The sequence below is a fragment of the Indicator indicator genome, chromosome 1 (genome assembly GCF_027791375.1).
Source record: "Indicator indicator isolate 239-I01 chromosome 1, UM_Iind_1.1, whole genome shotgun sequence".
Lineage (NCBI taxonomy): Eukaryota > Metazoa > Chordata > Aves > Piciformes > Indicatoridae > Indicator > Indicator indicator.
This window is the reverse complement of record NC_072010.1, coordinates 115731917-115753955: the sequence shown is the minus strand read 5'-3', so window position 1 is coordinate 115753955 and position 22039 is coordinate 115731917. Positions and strand designations below refer to the sequence as shown.

The 22039-nt window shown below is 38.4% G+C and overlaps 2 protein-coding genes across 2 annotated transcripts in view; both read left to right on the top strand.

The window, feature by feature from the left end:
• BRWD1 (bromodomain and WD repeat domain containing 1) overlaps positions 1-8051 on the top strand; it is a 54611-nt gene extending 46560 nt beyond the window's left edge. Inside the window, exon 41 of the mRNA XM_054390852.1 lies at positions 6904-8051. Coding sequence (XP_054246827.1) covers positions 6904-8051 — 1148 coding nt within the window. The remainder of the gene's footprint in view (positions 1-6903) is intronic.
• A 3498-nt stretch (positions 8052-11549) lies between these two features.
• On the top strand, positions 11550-18811 carry PSMG1 (proteasome assembly chaperone 1). The gene is made up of 7 exons (XM_054381110.1): positions 11550-11671; positions 11824-11933; positions 13163-13314; positions 13711-13773; positions 16243-16441; positions 17478-17614; positions 18629-18811. Exons 1-7 carry the CDS (start codon positions 11550-11552, stop codon positions 18701-18703), a joined length of 858 nt encoding a protein of 285 aa, XP_054237085.1. The 3' UTR covers positions 18704-18811.
• Positions 18812-22039: the final 3228 nt, after the last annotated feature.

Sequence of the window (22039 nt, the reverse complement as noted above, 5' to 3'; positions counted from 1 at the left end):
TGATGATGATAGTGTCGCAAGCCTAGACAGTTTTGGAACTAGGAGATTAACAAAAACAGCACTGAGAGAAAACTATTACAGTTTGTTGTAGTTCTATGTTGCTTAGAATTCAGATTGCAGGCTGGCTGTTCTTGTACAATTCAGGTGATAGGTTCCCTGTGAAAAACTTGTAATTAAGCCGTCATTATTCTTTTCATATTTAACTTGCACTTGCTTATCTGTGTAGCAATAGGTAATAACTAATGCTAAATTACCTATGCTGAAGTAATACTGTTCTGTGTGTGTGTCAGAACAGTTAAATTTGAGATGTTTGGGTTGTTGCAATATTCTAAAGGATGTTGTGAACGAGTTCTACGGTATGCAGCTCAAGATTGCAGAAAATCTCAAGAGGAGTATTATATTCTCTTTCTTTGACCTGCTGCTTGTTTTGACAATTTGAGTAATGAAAACCTTATGGGTTTGTAGTCCTTTTACCTTCAGTTTGTGAGTAAAACAATAATTCTTACTTTAGATTATCTTACTTTTCTTTTGAAATTTTCTGTGCGAAAGCAGACTTGGAACCATTACTTTCAGTTGAAGTAACTTTGTTTATGGCTTTCCAAAATTAATTTGATTGAAAGGTGTTTTAATAATTGTTATTTTCATGGTGTACACTGGAACCTGAAACTTGATTTGACTTTGGGTTATTCTGTCAGTGATATGTAATGCCCTTAAAACAGAGGCAGTTCAGTGCTGCATTGGTAGTGTTCTGTGGCATCTCTGGCTTTTCTTTTAATATACAGGGGACTGGATAGTTGTGTGTGGCAGTTCTGTTACCGACATAATGCTCACCCTCCTATTCCTTACTTGCTTTAGTAGCAAGGTTTGTGGGTGCCTAAACAGTCTTGTATCTAACTGAAGAGTCATGTCACATCTCTAACTACATTACTATACCAATGAGACATTACATGAGAGGATCGCTGTAAAGCAGTTAATAACAGGCAACTGAAGGGCAGAAATCCTAGGCATTTGCAGAAGCAGGGCTTACCCCACTTGTTTCATAAAGTTTAGTTCTTGGGCTTATGTTTTTTTCTGTAATTTTTTTGGTCACTCAAATGCTTGTGTATGCTGTCACGTTATAATTTCATGATTACTTTTTTAGGGCTTGATTTTAAACTTACCAGACTAATGCTAAGACTTACTGAAACAGAGCTCTGCATATTACATCTCTTCATATTGCTAGGAGGTGGTCCTGACTTAGAATTTGAAAGACTGTTCAGAGATAGGTGTTTGGTTTAATCCTTCTGAACATGTCACTGAATCACAGAGACCGATTTATGAACCTCTAAAAAACTCCTCAACTGTGGTTGAGGGTTTTGGTCATTTCCCCTCCTCCCCACTGAAAGATGTTAAGTGCTCTTTAAAAGACTTGACTTGAGAGAATACCCCTAAGTGTCAATAGATGCATCATTAGCTTTTTCTGTATTTAACTTTCTTCAAGTACAAGGTGTCAGTATGCTTTACAGGCATATTTTCTCAGGCTTTGAGCACTTATAATTTGCAGTTATCCTAAAAAGGAAAATGAGTATGTTCAATGTACAGGATTATGTTGTGTGAACTGTTACACATACTTATACATAGTATTTCTTTTTATTTTCAAGACTTCATCGTATAACTTTTGTTGTATTATCATGGTGCAAAGACTAATCTTTCTCACCCACCTAATCTGGATTTAGAGAAACTTAGTGCCCCACAGACAGTTATCTAAAGGCCTCAAGGAAATTAAAAAGTTACTCAGGCTGAAGGAGGGTGGTTGGTTGCTTTCTATACCAACAAAACAAATCAGAGTTAACCTTTTCTGGTTCACATAGTACTCAATCAGAGTTGAAGACATTCATGTTTCAGGGCAAAAATTTCTATTGGTGTTTTCAGTTGCTTCCTACATCACTTAATTTGTCAACTCAAAACCTTCTTCAGTACTGCATTATAAAAAAGCAAAATGTTTCCTTGTCCCAGCAGGTTCCTTTCCAGTGAATCCTTTCCAGTATTCAGTGCTAAAAAAATAAGGTGGGGAAAAGGATTATTTTTGACAGCCTTTTTTTTTTTTTTTTAACTTTAGACTTGTCAGAGCTGTATTGTCACACTCATTTTTTAAAACTTAAAAAAATTGGGAGGGTGGAATATCTTTTAATAGCTTTTAAATAGCTTTGACCATTTTACTCGAGTATGCTTTATATGTCAAAACTCTTGAGTCCAATATAAAACTTTTTTTGGAGTTTTTTTGGAGACGTGTGCCATTACTTTGGGAGTATTTAAAGAGACTTCTACCACAAAAAGGGATGATACTTGTACAAATATTTCATCTAGTGGGAATTCCACAAAATCACAGAATGCCTGGTTGGAAGGGACCCCAAGGATCATCTGGTCTAACCTTATTAGGCAATAATATAGTTTAAATGAGATGGCCCAACACCCTTTCAAGCTGAGTCCTAAAACCGACCAATGGAGGGGAATCCACTACTTTGCTTGGGAGACTATTCCAGTGTCTAACTGTTCTCATGGTGGAAAATTCTCTTCTGGAATCTGATTGGAATCTCCCTAGGAGTAACTTGTCCTCTTTGCCCCTTGTCTTTTCCATGTGAGTCCCTGGAAAAGTCTCCATCATCCTGGTAGTCACCCTTTATATACTGGTACATGGTAATAAGGTCTCCTCTAAGCCTTGTCTTCTCAAGGCTGAACAAACCCAGTTTTCTCAGCCTTTCTTCGTATGGCAGCTCTTGGAGTAGGCAATTGGTAACGTTTTCCTTATCATGCTTGTCTAGCACCTCATCTTTAATGGGAAAACAGAACTTTTTTAATAAAAATCCTTAAACTTTTTCTGTAAACATTTCCTGTGAAATATGCAGAAGCTGTCACACTGGGTAGCCAACACAGAGCTTTTGGCCTCTTCAGCCTGTCCTTTGAATGCAACATCAGTATTTTAACTATTTATCTTGTAATGTTTTAAGCCTCGATGAAAATATGGTTTCTCTTCTTGCCATTTCTTTGCAGTTTAGCCAGTGTGTTAGCTTCTGCTGTACCACACCTTTTATGGCCATGGGTGTGAGACATTAATTTGTGTACCCAGCTCTAATTGGAACAAAACTAATCTTAATCATATTTTGTCTTTGAAACTTTTTTGGATTACTTTCTGTGTTTGTTTGGTTTTGTTAATTACCATCCTTATACTTTGGCTATAGCTTCTTTAGTAATCAATGCTCATCCACTAATAAAATTGCCAATCACAAAAGCAAATTCATCATTGTTTTCCATGTGCAGTTGATACCACAGATGGGCAAGCATCAATATATGTTATCAGTTAGTTGCCAAGGGCTGTATTTTCTAATAATAATATCACCAAAGATTTTAATGAGAATCAGTAAGAAAATAAACAGTGTATTTTTTTTACTTTAATATCCACCTTTTGGATTTATTGAGGGCTCATTTATTATAGAACAACCTTACTTCATAAAAATGTTTACCATCCCCTGTCCTGTATAACCACCCAAATGCTGAGGTGTGCACGTTGTAGAATGTCAGGTTTTTGTTTTGCCAACACTTTTAAGCTGATGCCCTTTGAAAACTCTTAAGTGAAGAGACCCCCATCTAAAGGAAATATTTAAGGTAAATATGGGACAAGAGCAACTATCACTAAATTTCTAAGAGACTACGAAATATGCTTTTTAAAAGTCAATAAGGATAAAATACAGTAACAAATACTCATTGCACTTGTGTGCCAAAAGGGCTCCATACTTTTTGTTGTTGTTATTCCCCATCCCCCACAATGTGAGTTATTCCCCCAGTTTCGTTGTTGAAACATTAGCTGTGCTGTGTATAAACTGATAGCTTGCTTTGGATAATGCTTACCATAAACCAGAAACATATTTATTTCTGGTTTTGTAATATTTAAACTAATTTGGGACGTTACACTGGGTAGTCACAGGCATGGTTTTATTTAAATAAATATAGGCATGTATGTGTATCTATTTCCAAATAACTATATATTCTCTATATAGAGAGTTATATATACACCACATAGTTAACCAGCTAAGCAATTTATATGGAAACTTTGGCTATCTTAAAAACAGAGGTAGTGTATATATATTACTACATACAAAATTTTGTATATTTTAATATATAAAACATATCCTATGTAGTGCTGTAATGTATATTACGTTTTAGATAATGTATATTTTATGTATTAGAGGTACATAATGTATAGCATCTGAGACAAAGCTTTCACATAAATTGCCTAGCTGGTCAACAGGGATTGGACTGTAGTACACCCTGCAGATTAGCTGCCTGGAGGCATGGCTGGATGTCCCCACCCAGTCTTGCTTCCTGGATTTTCAGGTTTAGAATCTGATGGCTGAACTCCAGGACAGCTTCTTACAATGGTATACTTGATGGACAAGGCCTTCATATCTTGGTGTGCTTATCTTTTAAATGCTCTCCCAGTTTTTTTGAGCAGTGGAGTTTGTCTAGTCCTCCCTCTTTCTGCTGGAGCGGTCTGTTGGTACCTTTGCACCATTTAATTCAGGATGTTCATTGTGAAGTTTGTTTAAGTAGAATTTCAATTAAAAAATAAGATGATCTTTATACAAATTCACTCCCCATTTAAGATTCTGTGTAAAATGTATAGATTTAATATTCTAGTAGTTTGTTGCAGAAAGGACAGACTCCTTTATCCTCTCATCATGTGTTCCATCCTATGATACACCTGTAGAAACTTTGAAAATATGCATCATTATTTCCTCAAAACATGCCTCCATAAACACCCAAGCACCTATCTCTGTGAAAAACTGGCTCAAATCACTGTGTACATTCCTTACCCTAATATTTTTTTAGCTGCTTTTCTTGGAATAGTTTCAGGTGATGTCTTTAAGCATTTATTTCTTCTGATGGCCACAGGGAATTAACTTAACATTCCGCATTATGTCTGGGCAGTCTTTTTCACCTATCCAAACTGCCCTTCTTGAATTCAAGTGTAGCTCAAAGCAGTTGTCAGAGAATATTAATAGGGTGGGATTATACCTTTCCACATTTATGAACTGGTCAAAAAGTTTTTGTACCAGTAACTTGTGTGCCATATCTTGTGATGTATTCTTACATTTACTTACACTTGAAACAGGAAAATACTGTAATTTAACATGTTAGTGCTCTTTGCTCTTGCCTGTTCAGACTTGCCTCATAGCAGATATGAGCAGCAGTCATATGTTGTGTGTCTGCTTAATAGTACTGGAAGACAGTGTGTAATTCAAACTTTAATTCTTCGTTTTTCAGTTACATTAATTTGTTCACCTTTCATACAGTGTTACGTCATATTCAGCAGAAGTATGGTACATATTGGCCATAAAAATCACATGGTACAAATAGTAGTAATGTTCACATATAAGGTCTGGAAATCATTAGAACAAAGCCCAGTAAATTAGGTATCATTTGGAAACATCAAAATAGGAATATATCTGAGAGTACATAAAAGGCTTTACTTTGAAATAATGACCAGATTTGGTATCTGAAGCCATTTTTAATATCATGTGCCATAACTTTTTAATACTCGTAATACTCATTGCATTTATTCGTGTCAGAAGTTAGAGAAAACGTTGCCCTGTCCTTACCTCGCAGGTGACAAATTGGGGAACATAAGAGCACAAATGACTTGCAGTGTTAACGCTTCTGGTTAAGCTGACCACAGGGAGCAGGAACTGAAACTTACTTTCAGGGTAGTGTTCCAGTGTCTGGGTGGCTGTCATTCTGGGATGTTTGACCATTAGCAGTTGGACCAAACTTACCAAGACAAGCTTGTTTCTTCCCTCTGTAAAGGAAGATGAGACGGCATGCCTTCTATAAACTCTTCTTGATTCCCGAAACATCTTGAAAAATTAGTTGCCTAGCGTTCTGCAAGTACACAGCAGCTGACATGATTTTTTCCTCTGTTTGCTGGGTACATGTAGAAAATCATTAAAAGTACATTAGAACAAAGATTACTGTTACCAGGCTAGTGTAAGGCTAGTGTAAGGTAGGGGCTTTAATGGAGGGCATTTTTCTCCATTTCACTCATCAGTAACAGCTGCATAAAAAATAGGAGGGGGATGATAATCTTGGAAAAACAAACTTTGTGAATCACTTCTTTGCTAAAACAGCAAAATTTTGGGTTATCCAGTATTTAAATCTACTTCAAGAACTACTGATTTTCATTTTTATTGATACATATAAGTAATTTTGTTTTATTTAGAAGGTAAAAATTTAAACCACTGATCTTCCTAGCATCATTCATATTATTTACAGATAAAACATTTGTTTCAAAATTCAACATAAGAAGCCAATGCCCTGTTAAAAATACTGAGTTGGAACATTCACTGTTGGACACAATATTACTGTTTTAAGTTGCTGAGGAGCTGAAAAGTTTTAACGTTCTCCAGTTCTAGTTCTCTAATTCCAGTTCTAAAATTCCAAAATCCATCCTGAATTTCCTCATTTTTTTTAGAATAAAATTATCTATAATGTGTAAAATTTGTTTTGAAAGGTCATTCTAGTAAGAAAATGATAGCTTCCAACAATAGAAGTATTAGTAATGTGAAAGCACTTGTTTGCTAAGTTAGGTAATTTGTAATTTTTAAGCTAATTATTACACAGATGCTAAAGAATGTTACTTTCAAGCCCTTTCATCATTTCAAAGCAAAAGAGCAATCCTGAGAGTAAAAAGTGTGACTGGGACTGACTGATTGTTTAGTAAAGACCTAAAATAAATTGGAAATAAGAGTTGAAATTTTAAAAATTAAGAAGAAAAAAATTGTTTATTTTATTACTGCTAGTAGTGTTTGTGCTTAATGAATTATTTCAGAATAAGTTATTAAAAAGAACTTTTAAATCTTTACTTTGTAGGATCAACATCTGAGGAGACTGGACAAAATGCAAAAGTGCTCAGGAACAGGACATGTGTCATTAACTACAAGAAACACATAAAACTGTCTAACGTGACTGAGAAGAAGAATCCACGCAGATGTGCCACTTTAGCAGCAAATAAGATTAAGATAATGAGTGATACAAAGGAAGAATTATCAAGTTCAGAAAGTGTTCACACAGTAAGAAGGAACAGAAGGCAGCTTCATGGCAATGTGTCTGCAGCATCCAGGAAGAAACTGATTGGCAGCTCGGAGGTAGATGCTTGCTTGAAGTCTGAAAATGAGAAAGAACAGCTTTCTGGCAGAAAAAAACTGTCCTGCCCTGAATTGTCTGCTCTTAAAAGAAAATACATTAGTGAGTCTGAAAATGAAAAAACAGAACCTGAGGCAGAGTTAAAAGTGACTCAAAAGCACAATGATGATAACCACAAGCAGGCACACAAAACAGTCTGTGTTGTAGCTCTTAAAAATCTCAAATACGATTCTTCAGAGAATTCCACAAACCACAAAATGGAAAATGGGAGAAATTGGGTAAGTTCTAGTCAGTCAACTTCAGCCCACAACCATCATGTGAGCAGCTCTGAAGAGGAGGTAGATTCTGACTTAGCTAAACATGAAACAAAAAATACCAGAAAAGTATCAAATAAAAAATCTAGATCTTCTTTTAAAAGATCAAAATTATTGGATGACTTCAAAGAAACAGAAAAATCTGAACCAGGGGGAAAGAAGGATGAAAAAAGCTTAGTGTCAGGGAATATGGAAGCATCTGGGACTGCAAGGAGTTCAAAACCTGATTTCAGTTGTTCTTCTGATTCAGACTCTGAAACTGATGACAGTATCTATAGTGATACCACAGAGACAAGAAAGAGGAAAAGGAAATCAGAAATCGCTAAAAAAGAAATTAGCAATTCCAACTCAATTAAGCCTTCCAGAAGACCCCAGCGAAGGAAACGTTGGAAACCCAACCAAGAAAATGACTCTGAAGATTTGGATTACACCAAATACAGAAGAGCTAATCGGCGTTCTAAGATACGAACTCGGAACGGTGGTAGGCGGACTGTGAGATACAATGATTGTGACGAAGACGACTATGACAGAGGTTTAGATGATGTAGCTCACAAAACGTAACCTTAGAAGGAAAAGCCAGCCCATTTTTTTTTTCTTTTGGTTTTTTTTTCTTTTTTTCCTTGGTTTTTTTTTTTTTTTATGGTAATAGCACTAGAACTCATGATGGATGCTGGCTTTTCTTTGTCCTACATTTCAGGGAATATATTTATATTTTTCTATGAAAAAGTTATGAATGTGATTAGATGATGACTTTCTCCTTTTCATATTTTGACTTGCACTCGCCTGCCCATGTAGCAGCCTTTAGCACAGATGCCAAAATGTGCCTCATTATAGGGGCAATTTTTTTTGTCTTTACTGGTATTTTATTACATATAACAAGAGTTTAAAAAAAAGTTAAAACACTGCGCAACAGGTTAATAGCAGTATGTTGAGTATTATTGTTATGGGTGCTGCAATGGAATACTACCTAGGTCATACAAGAACAGATTTCAGACATCTCTAATGCTGTATGAAATCATATACAATAGTCAAAGAGGCTTAGAATTAATACTACACACTATAAAAATCTGGTGGATGCTGGCATTGCATCAAAAGAGTGATGAACGGTCATTAGGCTAGTAATTTGACAACTCGTGTGAGTACAGATGTTAAGTGTTCTGTACTTCCATTATTGATAACATGCAACTAGAACCAGTTACCAGTTGAAAAAGAGTATTTGCTGATTAAAAAGGTGTATTGGTGCTGGTGAAGAGAGGGTTTATGCTGACAGGTAGTACTATCATTAATGTGACTTCTACACTGTAAAGTTAGGAATACAAAATGCAGGTGAACTCTTTGGCCTAAGGGGTTTTGTGTGTTTTCTTTATAAAATAGAAAAACAAACAAAATGCTTGTTTCTGTTTTCTTTATGCGTGAAAGGTTTGAGGTGTAGGATTCTTAACATTCCAGACCTTTTTCCTACATTTCTGTTGTTCTTCCATATTTAAACTTTTAAGTGCTTTAATGTTAGGCTTCTCGTTTATTAAACCTTACCAATTTCTCACTATTGCAGTACATCTCCTATTCTTGAAATGTTTGAGGTGGCTGTTGTTGTCAAATAATTCTTCTGTGGACAATAGGAGAAAATTCCTCCAGGGAAAATGTGTAAATTCTTGGTTGGCCATGTGTCAGCTATGAGAAGGTAGAGCAGCTCTACACTCTGGCCTTGCTTTGCCCTGGAGTTGTGCTGGCAGAAGCCTCACAGTTGCTGCCTTCAGTCCAACACCAGGCACTTGATTTCCTCTCCTTCTTTCCACACTAGAGTTTTTTTCCCATGCTCTGCTGGCTCCCTGTCTCACAGAGACTTAGTGATTCCTCACTTAGATGTCTCACTAAGATTTTGTGATTCCTGATCTTGTTTTTCGATAGGAAGTACATTAGGATATTAGATTTATCCTAAACCAGATCATTTTAACTGAAATAGCCATTTCATGAATTAGTTTTCCAGCAGATTGGACTAGTGGTTAACACCTAGAAGGGTTTTGAAGCAAACTCAGTGCAGCTACATAACCAGAGTCAGTAATGCCAGAACTGTTTGTACAAATGGAAGTGAAGTAACAGAGAAAGGAGTCCCACACACTGCTTACCAGCACTTAGTGGGAATCGCTTCAACAACATTGCTGGCATTATGTGCCAAAAGGTGTATTGCCATCATATCATTTTGGTGTCTAGAATGTTAATATAGAGACAATTTATTTTTTCCTCAAAACTTCTATATGAAGCCCAAACAACTTCATACTGTTCTTGCCCCAGGAATTTTATTTAGAGCATAGTCCTTAATATGATAAAGTTTTGTAAATTCAAGATACTTGATTATCTGAATATTTAAGTTGGTTTCTAAAATATGAACAGTTATGTTTAGTGATGAAACCTCGAGGCGGCTTTATGTATCTTACCTTTTAGGGGCAACTTTGTTAAAAGAGAATGAGTCAACTGGTATTTTTGTATTATCCATAAACCAAAGGCATTGTTCAGCAGCTGCTTATGATCAATGTTCTATGGGGTATAACTCCAGTATTGGAATAAATACTGGTATAAGAGCTCTTGAGTGAACGTCAGAGTTGTCATTTATCTTGATTAAAGAGCTTTATAAAATTGGGCTGGTAAGTTTGCGTTTCTAATGCAGGCTCAAATTTAAGAAGATGGTTTGTTGCCTTTTCTCAGTTCTGTGTTCTCTGTCATGCTGCACTGATGCACTACATGCTCATGGTGACACCTGGGAGAAGGTTCTGACCTCTGTACTATATGTATCTGAGAGGAAGTTAGTAGCCTAGGGACCATAACATTTTTTTCTAAGCAGAATAAATGCTGAATTATATTTCCTGATTTTATGCATAGACAGATTGCAAAGAGCCATTAGGAGAACAAATTATTAAACTGGAATAGGACTTTCACTGTCTTTGAGGTTGGTGCTGGTTTTGTTGGGGGGTTTTGTTTTGTTTTGGGGTTTTTTGTGTGTTTTTTTTTTTTGTTTGTTTGTTTGTTTTGTTTTTGTTTGTTTGGTTTTGGTTGGTTGGGTTTTTTTGTAATTTATTTAATTAAGCATGCTGACTCTTTATCAGAACTGGCTCTTTTAAGCCCTGGAGAAAAGCAGTTCTTTCATTTTCCTGGTAATTTTAATCAGTCAGCATTCTTTATTTGGTCTGGCTGTACTCAGGGAAGTAAAGCGATGTAGTAAGCCTGTGAAAGTAACTTTATTTAAAGCTGCTTAAGGCAGTGCAGTTGTAAGCTGGTGGTTTAAGTGGGGGGTTTTCAGGGTGAGGAGGGTCATTGTTTTAAAGCAGGGTCTGGGATCTAAAGCATCTGGGATAGTTAATAGGCTAAAGGGCACCATCAACAGCAAAAAAAAACTACAGGTCAGAGGTATAGGAGAATCAGATTCTTTAGTATTGAACACTTTTATGATGTACATGTAGAAATGGACCAAAGTAAACTATACACAAAACTGCACTGTCACTGTACTCTTATTTGCACGTCTGGTATGTTTAACCTTGCTTTATTTGGGGTTTTGTCCACGTAACCTACAACTGCGACGCGGTATATTCCCGAACCTCTCACTCAACGCTCTGGACCGCGGTCCGGGATGGGGGATCTTCCAAGCGTGCCTCCACTTGGAGTTCACACGCTGCGCCCGACCAGCGAGGGCCTCCCCACCTTCACCCCGCCTTTCCCCCTCCCCCGCTAAAGCGAAACCTGACGCCGAAGCTAGTGGCTGGTACAGCAGCATGGCAGGCTGCACCGGGGGTGGAGGCCTGCTCCGAGGCCGGGACAACGGCAGCAGCAAGGAGGGGGGCTCAGCGGGTGGCCCCGCCATCAGGCGAGCCTTCTCCGGGCAGCCAGCGGTAGGCCGGTTCGGCCGCGGTAGCAACCACTGGAAAAACGAAGTCTCCGACTGCCCGCTCTATGGTCTGAGGAGCCAGAGCGTCCCCGGGCGGGGCGGAACTCGGTGGTTCCGGCGAGCCAGAGCCTCTCGGCGCGCAGGCGCGCTGCCCAGCCGGGCTTTGCGGCGGGGCGGAGGAGATGGCGACTTTCTTCGGGGAGGTGGTGGTGGCCCCATCCCGCTCCGGCGTGGACGATGAGGAGGAGGCCCGCGAGGAGACTCCCGAAGACCGGGAGATACGCAGGGAACTGGAGAAGAAAAGGTAGTGGCCCCACGGGGCACCCTGTCTGCACCACTCACTGCTGTGGGATGGCCTCCCCACGCCTACTGCGACGGACACCCCTGGGGCGTCCAGATCAGGGCAGGGTAGAGCAGGGCGAGCGCTGCTCCACTTCCTTCTGTCTCTCTTGCTAGGGAGGTCGACGTCCACTGGACCTTGGCGTCGGGCGGGACTACAGGGAGCTCTGCCGGCGAGCCGTTTGTGTGCTCTAAATTTGTAGTAGCAATAGGACATAACGCTGCAGGTAGGTGGTACAGACTGCAAAAACAAACCGTCTGAAACTCTTTAAGATGCTGTTTACTCTTTTGATGTTGGCTAAACTTGAGAAAGCAGGAGGATGGAAGAAAATGTGTGTTGGGACAGTCCCTTTGCTATAGCATATTTTAACGTTCTCTGCTATAAGATGGGCCTTACGGGTGTCCAGGTCTCCATTTAGAGGGCAGAGTTTTAATCCCGAGGCAACTGAACTGTCTGGAGAAAGCCAAAAGTAGTCTCCTTACATGTGAAACTCTTGGTGGTGTTTTGTTTTTGTTTTTTTTTTTTTTTACAGCTTCTTATTCCTCCTGTCAGATCATGAAATGATATATTTTCGGTTGAAGGCCAGCAGCATGTTGTAGATTTTAATTAGGACCCCTCATTTCCTTTTTCTAACTTCTATTTGATAGACCCTCACAGACTGTTGACAAAAGTTTCCTTCCAGTATGAGCAAGTGCTCAGTCAGTCAAGTATTTTGAAATAGGGATCTGTAAGACACAAAATTATGAGTCAGTAAGCTGTAATTAATTTCTAGTGAATATAGATTTTTTTAAAAAACATTATTTTCTTGTTCAGACCCTCCCTTTTTTCGCATTCTAATTCTCCACTTGTCCAAAAAGCCCGCTTTTCAGGTAGCCACCTGGGCACACTGCTGACTCATGTTCAGTCGACTGTCAACCAGTACCTCCGGGTCCCTCTCCAAGATGCAGCTTTCCAACCACACTTCCCCAAGTCTGTAGCTTTGTGTAGGGTTGTTGTGACCCAGATGGAGGACATGGGTCACCACTAAACTATCAGCCCCTCAGCACCACATCTACACCTTTTATTTCCCCATAGCTTCAGAATATTGTAGTTGAGTTGTTACAAGGAAAAATGTCAGCTGGGTCCACAGGACCCTCCTTCACAGTGCCACATGAAGTGTTCAGATCTCTAAGAAAGAAAATTTGCATTACTTGGACTTTGCTCAGATCAAAGGTGACCACAGTAATATAATTCCTAAGAGTGCCTGGTTTTGGTGTTAGGGATCTCCATATGTAGAAATGGTCTTTTAAGTCATGATAGCATGAGGGTATTCACATATTTGGTCAATAAACGTATATGTCTAAAAAAAAGTTACTGCATTTTCTTGAGATTGGAAAGAAATTATTTCATTTAGGTGTTTATTTGTAGAGATTTTATTCTTCGTGATTTAATGGTATTTATTGGTTTTTTTCACAGCTTTCCTGTCATCTTTTATTCTGGATTCTGTATGTTGGGAAGTGGTTGGAACTGTGAAGCTCTGGAATGAGTGGTGTCGAACATCCAACACAACAAACGTCCTCCCAACGGATTCTTTCTGTTTGTTCTACCGATTAATATCAGACCCAACAGTAAGTGACTTATGCATGAATTCCTCATCTTCGTCCACCTCCTACCCTGCCTAGGGCAAACAAAGCATTAAGACTGCAGTATTCTGTATTATTTTCATCAAAAATTGGAAGGGTCGTGGAACTCAATAAAATTATCTGAAGTTCTGATACATGAAGTTCAGTACAAAGAAGGTGTATACATGAAGTTCAGTACAAAGAAGGTGTAGGACAGACTGGTTGCCTCACATCAGTTGTAAATGAAAAGTTCTTGCTGAGATAAATGTAGAAGAAGACCAAGAAAACCAGACAAGTTGCTGGCTGCAGTCACTTTATCTTCACATGTGATTATGAGTTGTTGTGCTCTTTAAGTCGCTTGCTCAACTACTTTTTCTTTTTTTTTTTTTTTTAAACTTCAAGGTTTTGCTATGCCAGTGCAGTTGCTATGTTGCTGAGGATCAACAGTTTCAGTGGCTTGAAAAGGTAAAACTGGCAAGACAACAAATTGAGTAATGAAATCTTAGGGGTGGGGACCTTCAGGTTAGTTTAAGTGCCTCTTCCTTACATTGTAAACAGGACAGCATTGCAGATAACTGTTTTCTCTGTGTTTTTTTTTTCTCAAATACTCAACAGATTTACTATTTCTAGATTCTATGAAATCCCTGTCTAGACATTGTCACTTGGATCTGCTGTAACTTACCAGCTTGGTGCAGTTACCTCTTTTGTTTCCATTTGCTTGCTCTTAACTACTTCCAAACCTTTTTCCTTTTTTGTCTTAAATTTTCTATGGCTTCTTTAAGCTGTGTTTCAGCTCTGGAAGAATCCCTCCTTAAGAAAGAGTGACGTAGCTGCATTTGTACAGCTGCCAAAGGATCACCAGACAAACCAGTTGTGAAAATTACAGTGGATGGTATCTTTATTGATGGATGTGCTCTGTTCCTTTCACAAGGAGGAACTCTAGGTGAAGTAGCCTCCAAAGCAGTGTCTGTCCTATTTATTCAGACTTGATATGCTAAATCCTTACCCTGGCATCATTCAGGTGCACAGATGCTGCTGAGTCATTCAGGTCCCTTCAGATACCATCACGTTTATTTGAGTAAGATAAACCCAGACAAAAAAATGTTCTGGCTCTTGATTTCTTTATGTGTTTGGATCACTGCTTAGCCTTAAGGAAGCATGGCTTATTTTGTCTTGCTGTCTGTCTGCTAACCTATCTTCCTTTAAATCTCTGCTGATCAGATGAATGACCAGAGATTCTAAAGCTGTTATATTATGTTGAGGTTGTGTAAGGCTGTGGCTGGATATGCAGAGAGAGGGATGAAAAACAGTGTCCTCAGCCTGAGCTGGGTGCTGTCTGCTCAGTCTAGCCTGCCAGCTGGCCCAGCCAGCATGTGAGGAGAATTACTTGGTCGTGAGGGAACCAGAGAGATTATGGGAAGGCAAAGATGATGGGAAACCAGAGTAACTTCACTAGAATGACAAAGCATTTTCAGATAAATTTTTTGTGGTTCCTTGACTTGTTGAAGAGTTTTAATGTGCAGAGTAATGGTTTACTTTGAAGTTCAGAAACCCTAAGACCTAGGACGCTTTGGGTTTGCTATATCCCACGCATTCTTGCACTCCATTTAAACTGGAATTATAAAAGAAATACTATCGTGGAGTTTGCTGTCATCCCCTTTTGTGTTTTTCCAGCTGTTCACTCGTGTTATTTTAAATGTGGATGTTCATGAAGAGTAGGAGTGTATAGATTTACCAAGTCAATAATGTTTTCAGGCTACGTGGTTGTTGTTATTTTTTAAATGTGTATCAGAATCATTGTGCTGGCAATCTTTGGCTTTTAGTGTGAGTTACAGACCTGTTCTGTATTCTTCATAGATTCTGATTGACCAAGCATCTTCACAGTCTTCATGAGTCACATCTGTACTTCTCTATGTGTTTTCTCAGTCAGTGACAACATGCAGATGAAAGTTTTGCACTAATGCATACCAGGCAGTGTTTCCAACAGATGAAAGTGTGTGTGCCTCTGAGAAGTTCTGTCAGTTTTATGTAACAGTGTTGTGAGGGAACAGTCAGCTTCCCTCTGTGATTGGTACCATTTACAGAAACAGGTGAGTTTCTGTAAAGTTTGCCAAATTTCCCTGTTGACTTATCATAAATCTGAAGAAGACAGTGTAAAGGGAAAGTGTCGGTTTATCATGCTTCTGCTCATGTTGACATATTCCTTGAAAACAGGGTAACACTGTGCAGCAGGTTGATGTTTTGTGAAAGCATGCAATGGACCTGAAAGTATGGTTTATACAATGTTTTTTTTAAACTATCTTCTTTGAATTTGAGGAAGACTGGAAAAAAAATTTAAAGATTCTTTTTCTCAATTTAACTCAGGTATAATTAGGTAAAATTACTTAAAATGAAGACTTACTTTAAGTACTGTAGAACATCAGGGGAGCATGATTGTGATTTCAACTGGCTTGCAGTTTAGCAAGATGCCTTCCTGTCATAAGCAGCCTGGTTTTCTTCAAACACCCTTAGTAAGTCATGATATATTTGCATCCCTGGAGGTGTTCAAGCAGCGTGTGGAGCTGGTGCTTAGGGGCATGGTTTAATGTTGACCCTTCAGTGCTGGATTGAAGGTTGGAGCAGATAATCTTGGAGGTCTTTCCCAACCAGATAAACTCTGTGGTTCTGTGAATAGAAAGTGCTGAAAATCCAAAGCTGCTCAAAAAAATCAGTAGACTTGCTAAAGATGTTCTTTGGAGTTTTTTTATCTCTATCCCAAAGCCAGTGCATGTGAAATTTCTACCTCAAGGTTGTGATTAAAATTTTAATTAGTCCTACAAACCTGAATTAAACTGTCATTTACTATCTGCAATGAAATCTAAATTAATCTTTGTGGGTTCGTGCTGTTAGTGTGAGAAGATGAATTTTGCTTATATATTAACATTTTTATTTCAGGTTTTTGGCTGTATGCAGAAGGAGGGCTTGCAAGTAACCATTCTTTCCACGTGTCCTGTGGCTGATTATAAAACTCAGGAATCCACTTTAACGCTCCCATCTCCATTTCTGAAAGCCTTGAAAACAAAAGAATTCAAAGAGCACGTCTGCTGCCCACTGCTGGAGCAGCCCAACATTGTGCGAGATCTTCCTGCTGCTGGTATTTTGCCATTCCAATTATTTAGAAGGCTGCTGGTGGCAACAAAAAATTCACTTCAAATTCCAGTCAGAATTTTGACTTCATTGTACAACTGGCTAACAGCTTGACATCTTACATGTTACCTTTAAAAACAGGGGCAAGTTTCAAAACCACAAGTGCTTTTACCCCTTGTGTGTGGGACATAAGTAGTAGCAAATTACTGAGTGTGCAGCCTCACAAAGCATATTGTGTATTGGGATTGGGGGCATTTTCCTCGTGAACTAAGTATGGTGTATTAAGAGTTATTCTCCTTTGAAAATCCCAACTGGGGCTCACGTTACCGGTAAAGCAGGCTTCACAGCTCTACTGATAGACCTCATGTAAAAGTTAGATTCAGTTTTATTATGGCCTGTAATAAAATCCTCAGGCTTTTCATTGTCAAGTACAAAATTAGTGCTAGTGTCATGAAGGAAAACTTGTCTGGCAGGAGCTAAAAGTGGCTTCATCTTCTATAGAAAGTTCATCTTTTTCATACTATGGTTTGAGTTTTTATATTTGGTTGGTTGTGGGGGGATTATTTCTTTTCATTGTTTTCTTTACAGAAGCTTGGATTATTTTTTGTTTATCGGTAATACATAATTTCCAGTTAAAGTATTTGCCAGAAAGAAATAACCGCTGCACTTTGCTAATTTTTGGTGGTTTGTTTTCATGTATACCTGAGGAATGAGGGATGGCTGGTCTACCAGTCAGGGTCTGGAGTAGTTAAGATATAAATTTTGACACTTTTGAAGCTTGTATTATTTCTGTTTACCAATAATACAGTTTCCAGTTAAAGTATTTGCTAGAAAGAAATGCCAACTGCACTTTACTGGGTTTTGTGATTTATTGTCCTGTGTACCTGAGGAATGAGGGATGGCTGGCCTGCCAGTCAGGGTCTGGAGTAGTTAATATATAAATTTTGATGCTTTTGAAATTCTGGCCAGAACAAGTGTGATTTTATACATGAAATCCCTTCTGTGCTGAGTGTAACACACGCTTTCTTTTGACTTGTATTTAGTTTTGAGTCACTGTCAAGTATGGCAGATTCCTGCAGTGTTGTATCAGTGCTACACTGATGTCATCAAACTGGACACAGTTACGATTGAAGCATTCAAGCCTCTGCTTTCCTCTAAAACCCTGAAGAGTTTAGTCAAGGTAAAATTTTATATCTATAAGTTAATAGGAGGTTTGGTCTAGTTTTGTCTGTCTTTTAATCTCTTGCATTCTGTTGTTGATGTATCCTTACAAGGATACATCCTGAAAAGGCAGAAAAGCACAGACTTTAATGACAAAGGGCAGTGATTTCTGGTGCAGTACCTGCTGTAACATAGGATGAATCTACAGCTTCCCTCAAACCTTCACGACTTTCCAGGCTCTCGTAGTGGTATTAGTATACCAGGGAGTGAATTCTTGTGATTGTTTAGGCTGCAGTTTCCTTTGGAGGTGTCTTGTGTTAAAACCTTCAAGTGTATTTTTAAATTATTTTTTATTTTTACATCCATATGCAAGATGTCTCTGTTCTAGTTCTGTATCTTCCTGTCTTGGGCCATACATGAAACTTCTGAAGAAGTTTCGTTTTTACCTGTAACTTCTTTCTGGAATTAAAAGACTGAATTTATAAAGGTGATTCTTAACAGTTTTGCACTAAACAAGCAGCTGTGAAATCATGGGATTATAGGTACTAACATAAATGTTTTGCTTCTTTTGAAATGTTTTCAGTTGAAGTATAGTTGATTCAAAACACACTCCTTAGTTTTGCCACTGACAGAAGAGCTTTGTGTGTACCTAAGTATTTCAGCTTTAAATGTGGGAATTGTGAGTTGGTTTTCATTGCAGTTTATACCACTCTGCTAAGTAAGTCCAACAGACTAGTACATAAATATTGAAACCCTGAAGGAAAATGACATTAAACATGCAGGTTCTTCCTGTCATAGGTGAGCAAAGGGGGAATTAAAATTTACAAATCCCATTCTGTGTGTGAACTTCAAATTCCATTGGCACTTTTAGCAGGATGGATGCCTTCATTTGGAAGACCTGAGTTTTGGTCACAGTTAACATTTTAATAGAACTGGTATTCAGACTGATGAAAATTGGAACAGAAGACAGTGAAGCTGTTTTGTTTCTTTACCAGCAATGTAGCTAATGCTGATCATCTCTTCCTTTTCCTAGGATGCATCAGAAAGCACAAAGATTTTGAAGAAGTTACTGACAACCAATGAAACTCACAATAATATCTACATCTAGAAAGGACATTTATGATGCAGGCTGCACTTTTGTAAACTCAAGTTTCTTCTTCAGAGGACATTTTGGAATTGTAGTTGTTTCCTTAAAAGTGGAATAAATTCCAGTAGATTTTTACTTCTGCACTCATTTTTATTACTTTTGAATTCATCACTACCAACGTGTACATTTCTTCTGCATAGCTTGGGAGACTTTCTTCTGGAGTGATTTTTAGGAAAGAGATCTTGGATGTGAAAAGAGACTTCTTTTTCTCCTCCTGAAGGGAGTGTCTTACTGAAACATAAGCCTTTTTTATGTGTAAAAGAGGAAATGCAGTTAAGGAATTCTCTTACCTAATGACAACACATATTTTTTACTTTATTTTGGGACAGCAGAGTTTTCTTTATATTCAGTCTTTAGAGATTTGTCCGTGGTGGAGAAAACCTGCTCTGCATCGTTTTAGATACACGATTAATGTGTAATTTTGTGTGTGTGTATTTATGAATGATTGATCCAAAATATAGTAAGTGAACTATAGTAGACACTTCTAAAACATTTACTAGTGGAAAATAAGCTTGCTTTGCAACTTAGTAAGAGGTGGGAGTGTGAAGCAGTTTTGAATAGCATGGAAGGGCTGTAACTTGGATTCACTGAGTAGATTGTTGCGCGTGTTCAGTGTAGTGCTGCCTGCAGATCTGACAGGAAGAGAGATGTCAGCACTCATATATTGCAGCTCCCATCTGCAGTGCCTTACTGAGAGGTTGCCTTTCTGGGGTAGTTTCAGCTTCAGACCTTGAGCAGGAGGTGCAGAAGCACATGAACATTCCCTGCTGCCAGATCTCTTAACAGTGCGGGGAACCTCTCCCGATGAAACAGGATGGTAGATACACAGGCTGCTTCAGCTGGATTTGCCAGGGCACACTGGTTGTATATATCCACTTTAAAATTCCAGATTGCTGACAACAGTAGGAATACTACAGGGTCTCCTATGCAGAACAGGTGATTCTTAAAGAAAAGTGCAAGTTTTAAAGTGTCTGCACAAGTTTTTGAAAGTTGGTAACAATTTCAGCAGTGCATTTGAAATACAGGGATTGGTATGCAGTTCTGGCTCATGTGTATCCTGTTTGATTTAACCTTTTGTTTAAGAAAATGGTGTTCAAGACATTATTTCTTCCCCTATCAGGTAATTAGTTGGTGGTGTCAGTGGATAGGCATCTTTATATTGCATGTTGCTTATCCTTCTGGAAGAAGAGGATAACAGCTTCTGACTTTTCTTCTAAGTTTAACTTTGACTTAACACTGCTCAGTGGACATTTTTGAACAGTGTATTCCTTCAACAGAACTGTCATCCCTTCATGTTTTTAAAGTAGACAGTTTAGTCAACATCCACTGGAGCAAGTAACCCTTATTCTTCAGCAGGCCCACTGCAACCTCTGGTTTGGCAAATTTTAACTGCTCCCTGTATTGCAGTTTTAGCAGTAGTAGAATATTCCTGATGTGGATATCAAGTTGGGTATTATTTAAGACATTGATTTAAATTTCTGTTAATGTAATTACAGATCAGCAAGCAACTGTTGCTTTACATGGTACTGTATTTTGGAATGAAACCCAAAGCATAAGGTGCAGGACATGGTTCCTTCTGATTTTTTTGGTGGTTTTTTTTTTCCATTTCTGCACAACATTTTAGTTGAAACCTGTTTGTATGTATGACCTGAGCTGAGAATTCTGTTGCTCTGAAAGAGCTGTGTGTTGGTTGTACCATTTTGTTACTTGCATACTGACCGTGTTTGACTCACAATAAATAAAGTATCTAACAAGAAACATCTTTTATAACATGTGCAGGCTCTTACAGGACCTGTAAATACACTTTTAGTGTTGGTTTTATTACACTTGCAATTTGCAATGTTTCAAAACAGTTACTTAGTTTTTATTACCTGAGTTTATGCTGAGGTGTGAGAATACTCTTAAACACCTTGAATAAAAATGGCAAACAAAACACTCCAGCAACCTGGAAATTAGCCTGACAGCTGATGTTTGGGCAGAATGCTCAAAGGCTAATTATTCTTGCTTCAGAGGGTGTGATAGCTTTCCATAGCTGGAAATGTTTACATAGGATGAGATGCTTTTTCTATTGGATGCTATTCAAGCTAGTGGTTTCAGTGTATCCAGGGATATCTCTGTGATCCACATTACAGATGAGGTCAAGCTTTGTGCATGAAAGCACATGGGTCGGGGCATGTACATGCCCATCTAGCCAGGAAGACTCATCAGCGTCATACAGATTGTGCTGTATAAATTTGGAATGTCCACCTTTTCTGGTACACAGGAAGTACTCTAGGGCAGTGAAAGAAGATATTTTGACTTCAAATATCTTCTTTTTTCATGATTCGACGTATGAAATGGCTCCATGCTCTCCCTCCTTAAAACAGCTAGTTCTGGAAACAATTAATGATGCCTGAGTGTCTTATATGAGCACTGGATGAAGGCTTTTTCCTATTTGTACCTTGCTAAGTTGTTGGGGTTTGGGTTTTTTATGCTCTCCAGTGTCTCGTAAGAATCTGCAATAATGTTTTCTGATGGGTTTTGCAATACTTGTAGGAGAATATAAACTTAAAGCTCTTGTCAAATGTGGCAGATAGCTTCAGATGGGGGAAGAGGGGCATTCTTAGCTGCATGTCTGAAATGCGATTGTGTAAGATTTGTTTCCTTAATGTATTGGGCTAAATGCAAATACTGGAACCAGACAGAGTAAACTATTAGACTGGAAGAGCTTTTTTTTTTCCAGTTTTCACATCAGCTAAGGCATATTTTTTTCAGGTAACACTGAACTGACTTCTGCTGAAGAATGTTCTCTTTCAAACCAAGGACACAATCACTTCTCAAGCCTACTCCAATTCATCATTCTGCAGAGTCTGTTCAGTAGGCAGACATTTTATCTTTCCTTGAAGGATCTGACTCATGGCTGATGTGCCTGACCTCATCCTTAAGTCTGAAAATACAGTGCTCTTAGCTTTTCACAGGGTTTTTAGTTGGTGTGTCTGTGCAGTTCAGGTAACTTGTGTGAGTACAGGAGTGTAAAGACATAGAACGTAATGTCAAAGCCAGAAATTTGGATTTTATTTGAATTTGTTTCAAAACCTCCACCTTTGAATGCCCAAACCAGCAATATACCTGCTCTTAGGCTTTCATTTTCCTTGTTGTTGTGGTCATGTGCAGTGCAGTGACTCTCTAGTACTAAACAAAATTCTTGCAGTCTTTTGAAAATCCAGCATGAAAACATTATGCCCTGTTCTGCTTCCTGAGCACTTTTCTATTCCATTATGTTCCTTCTGGATTTGACATGATATACCAGTTCTTACT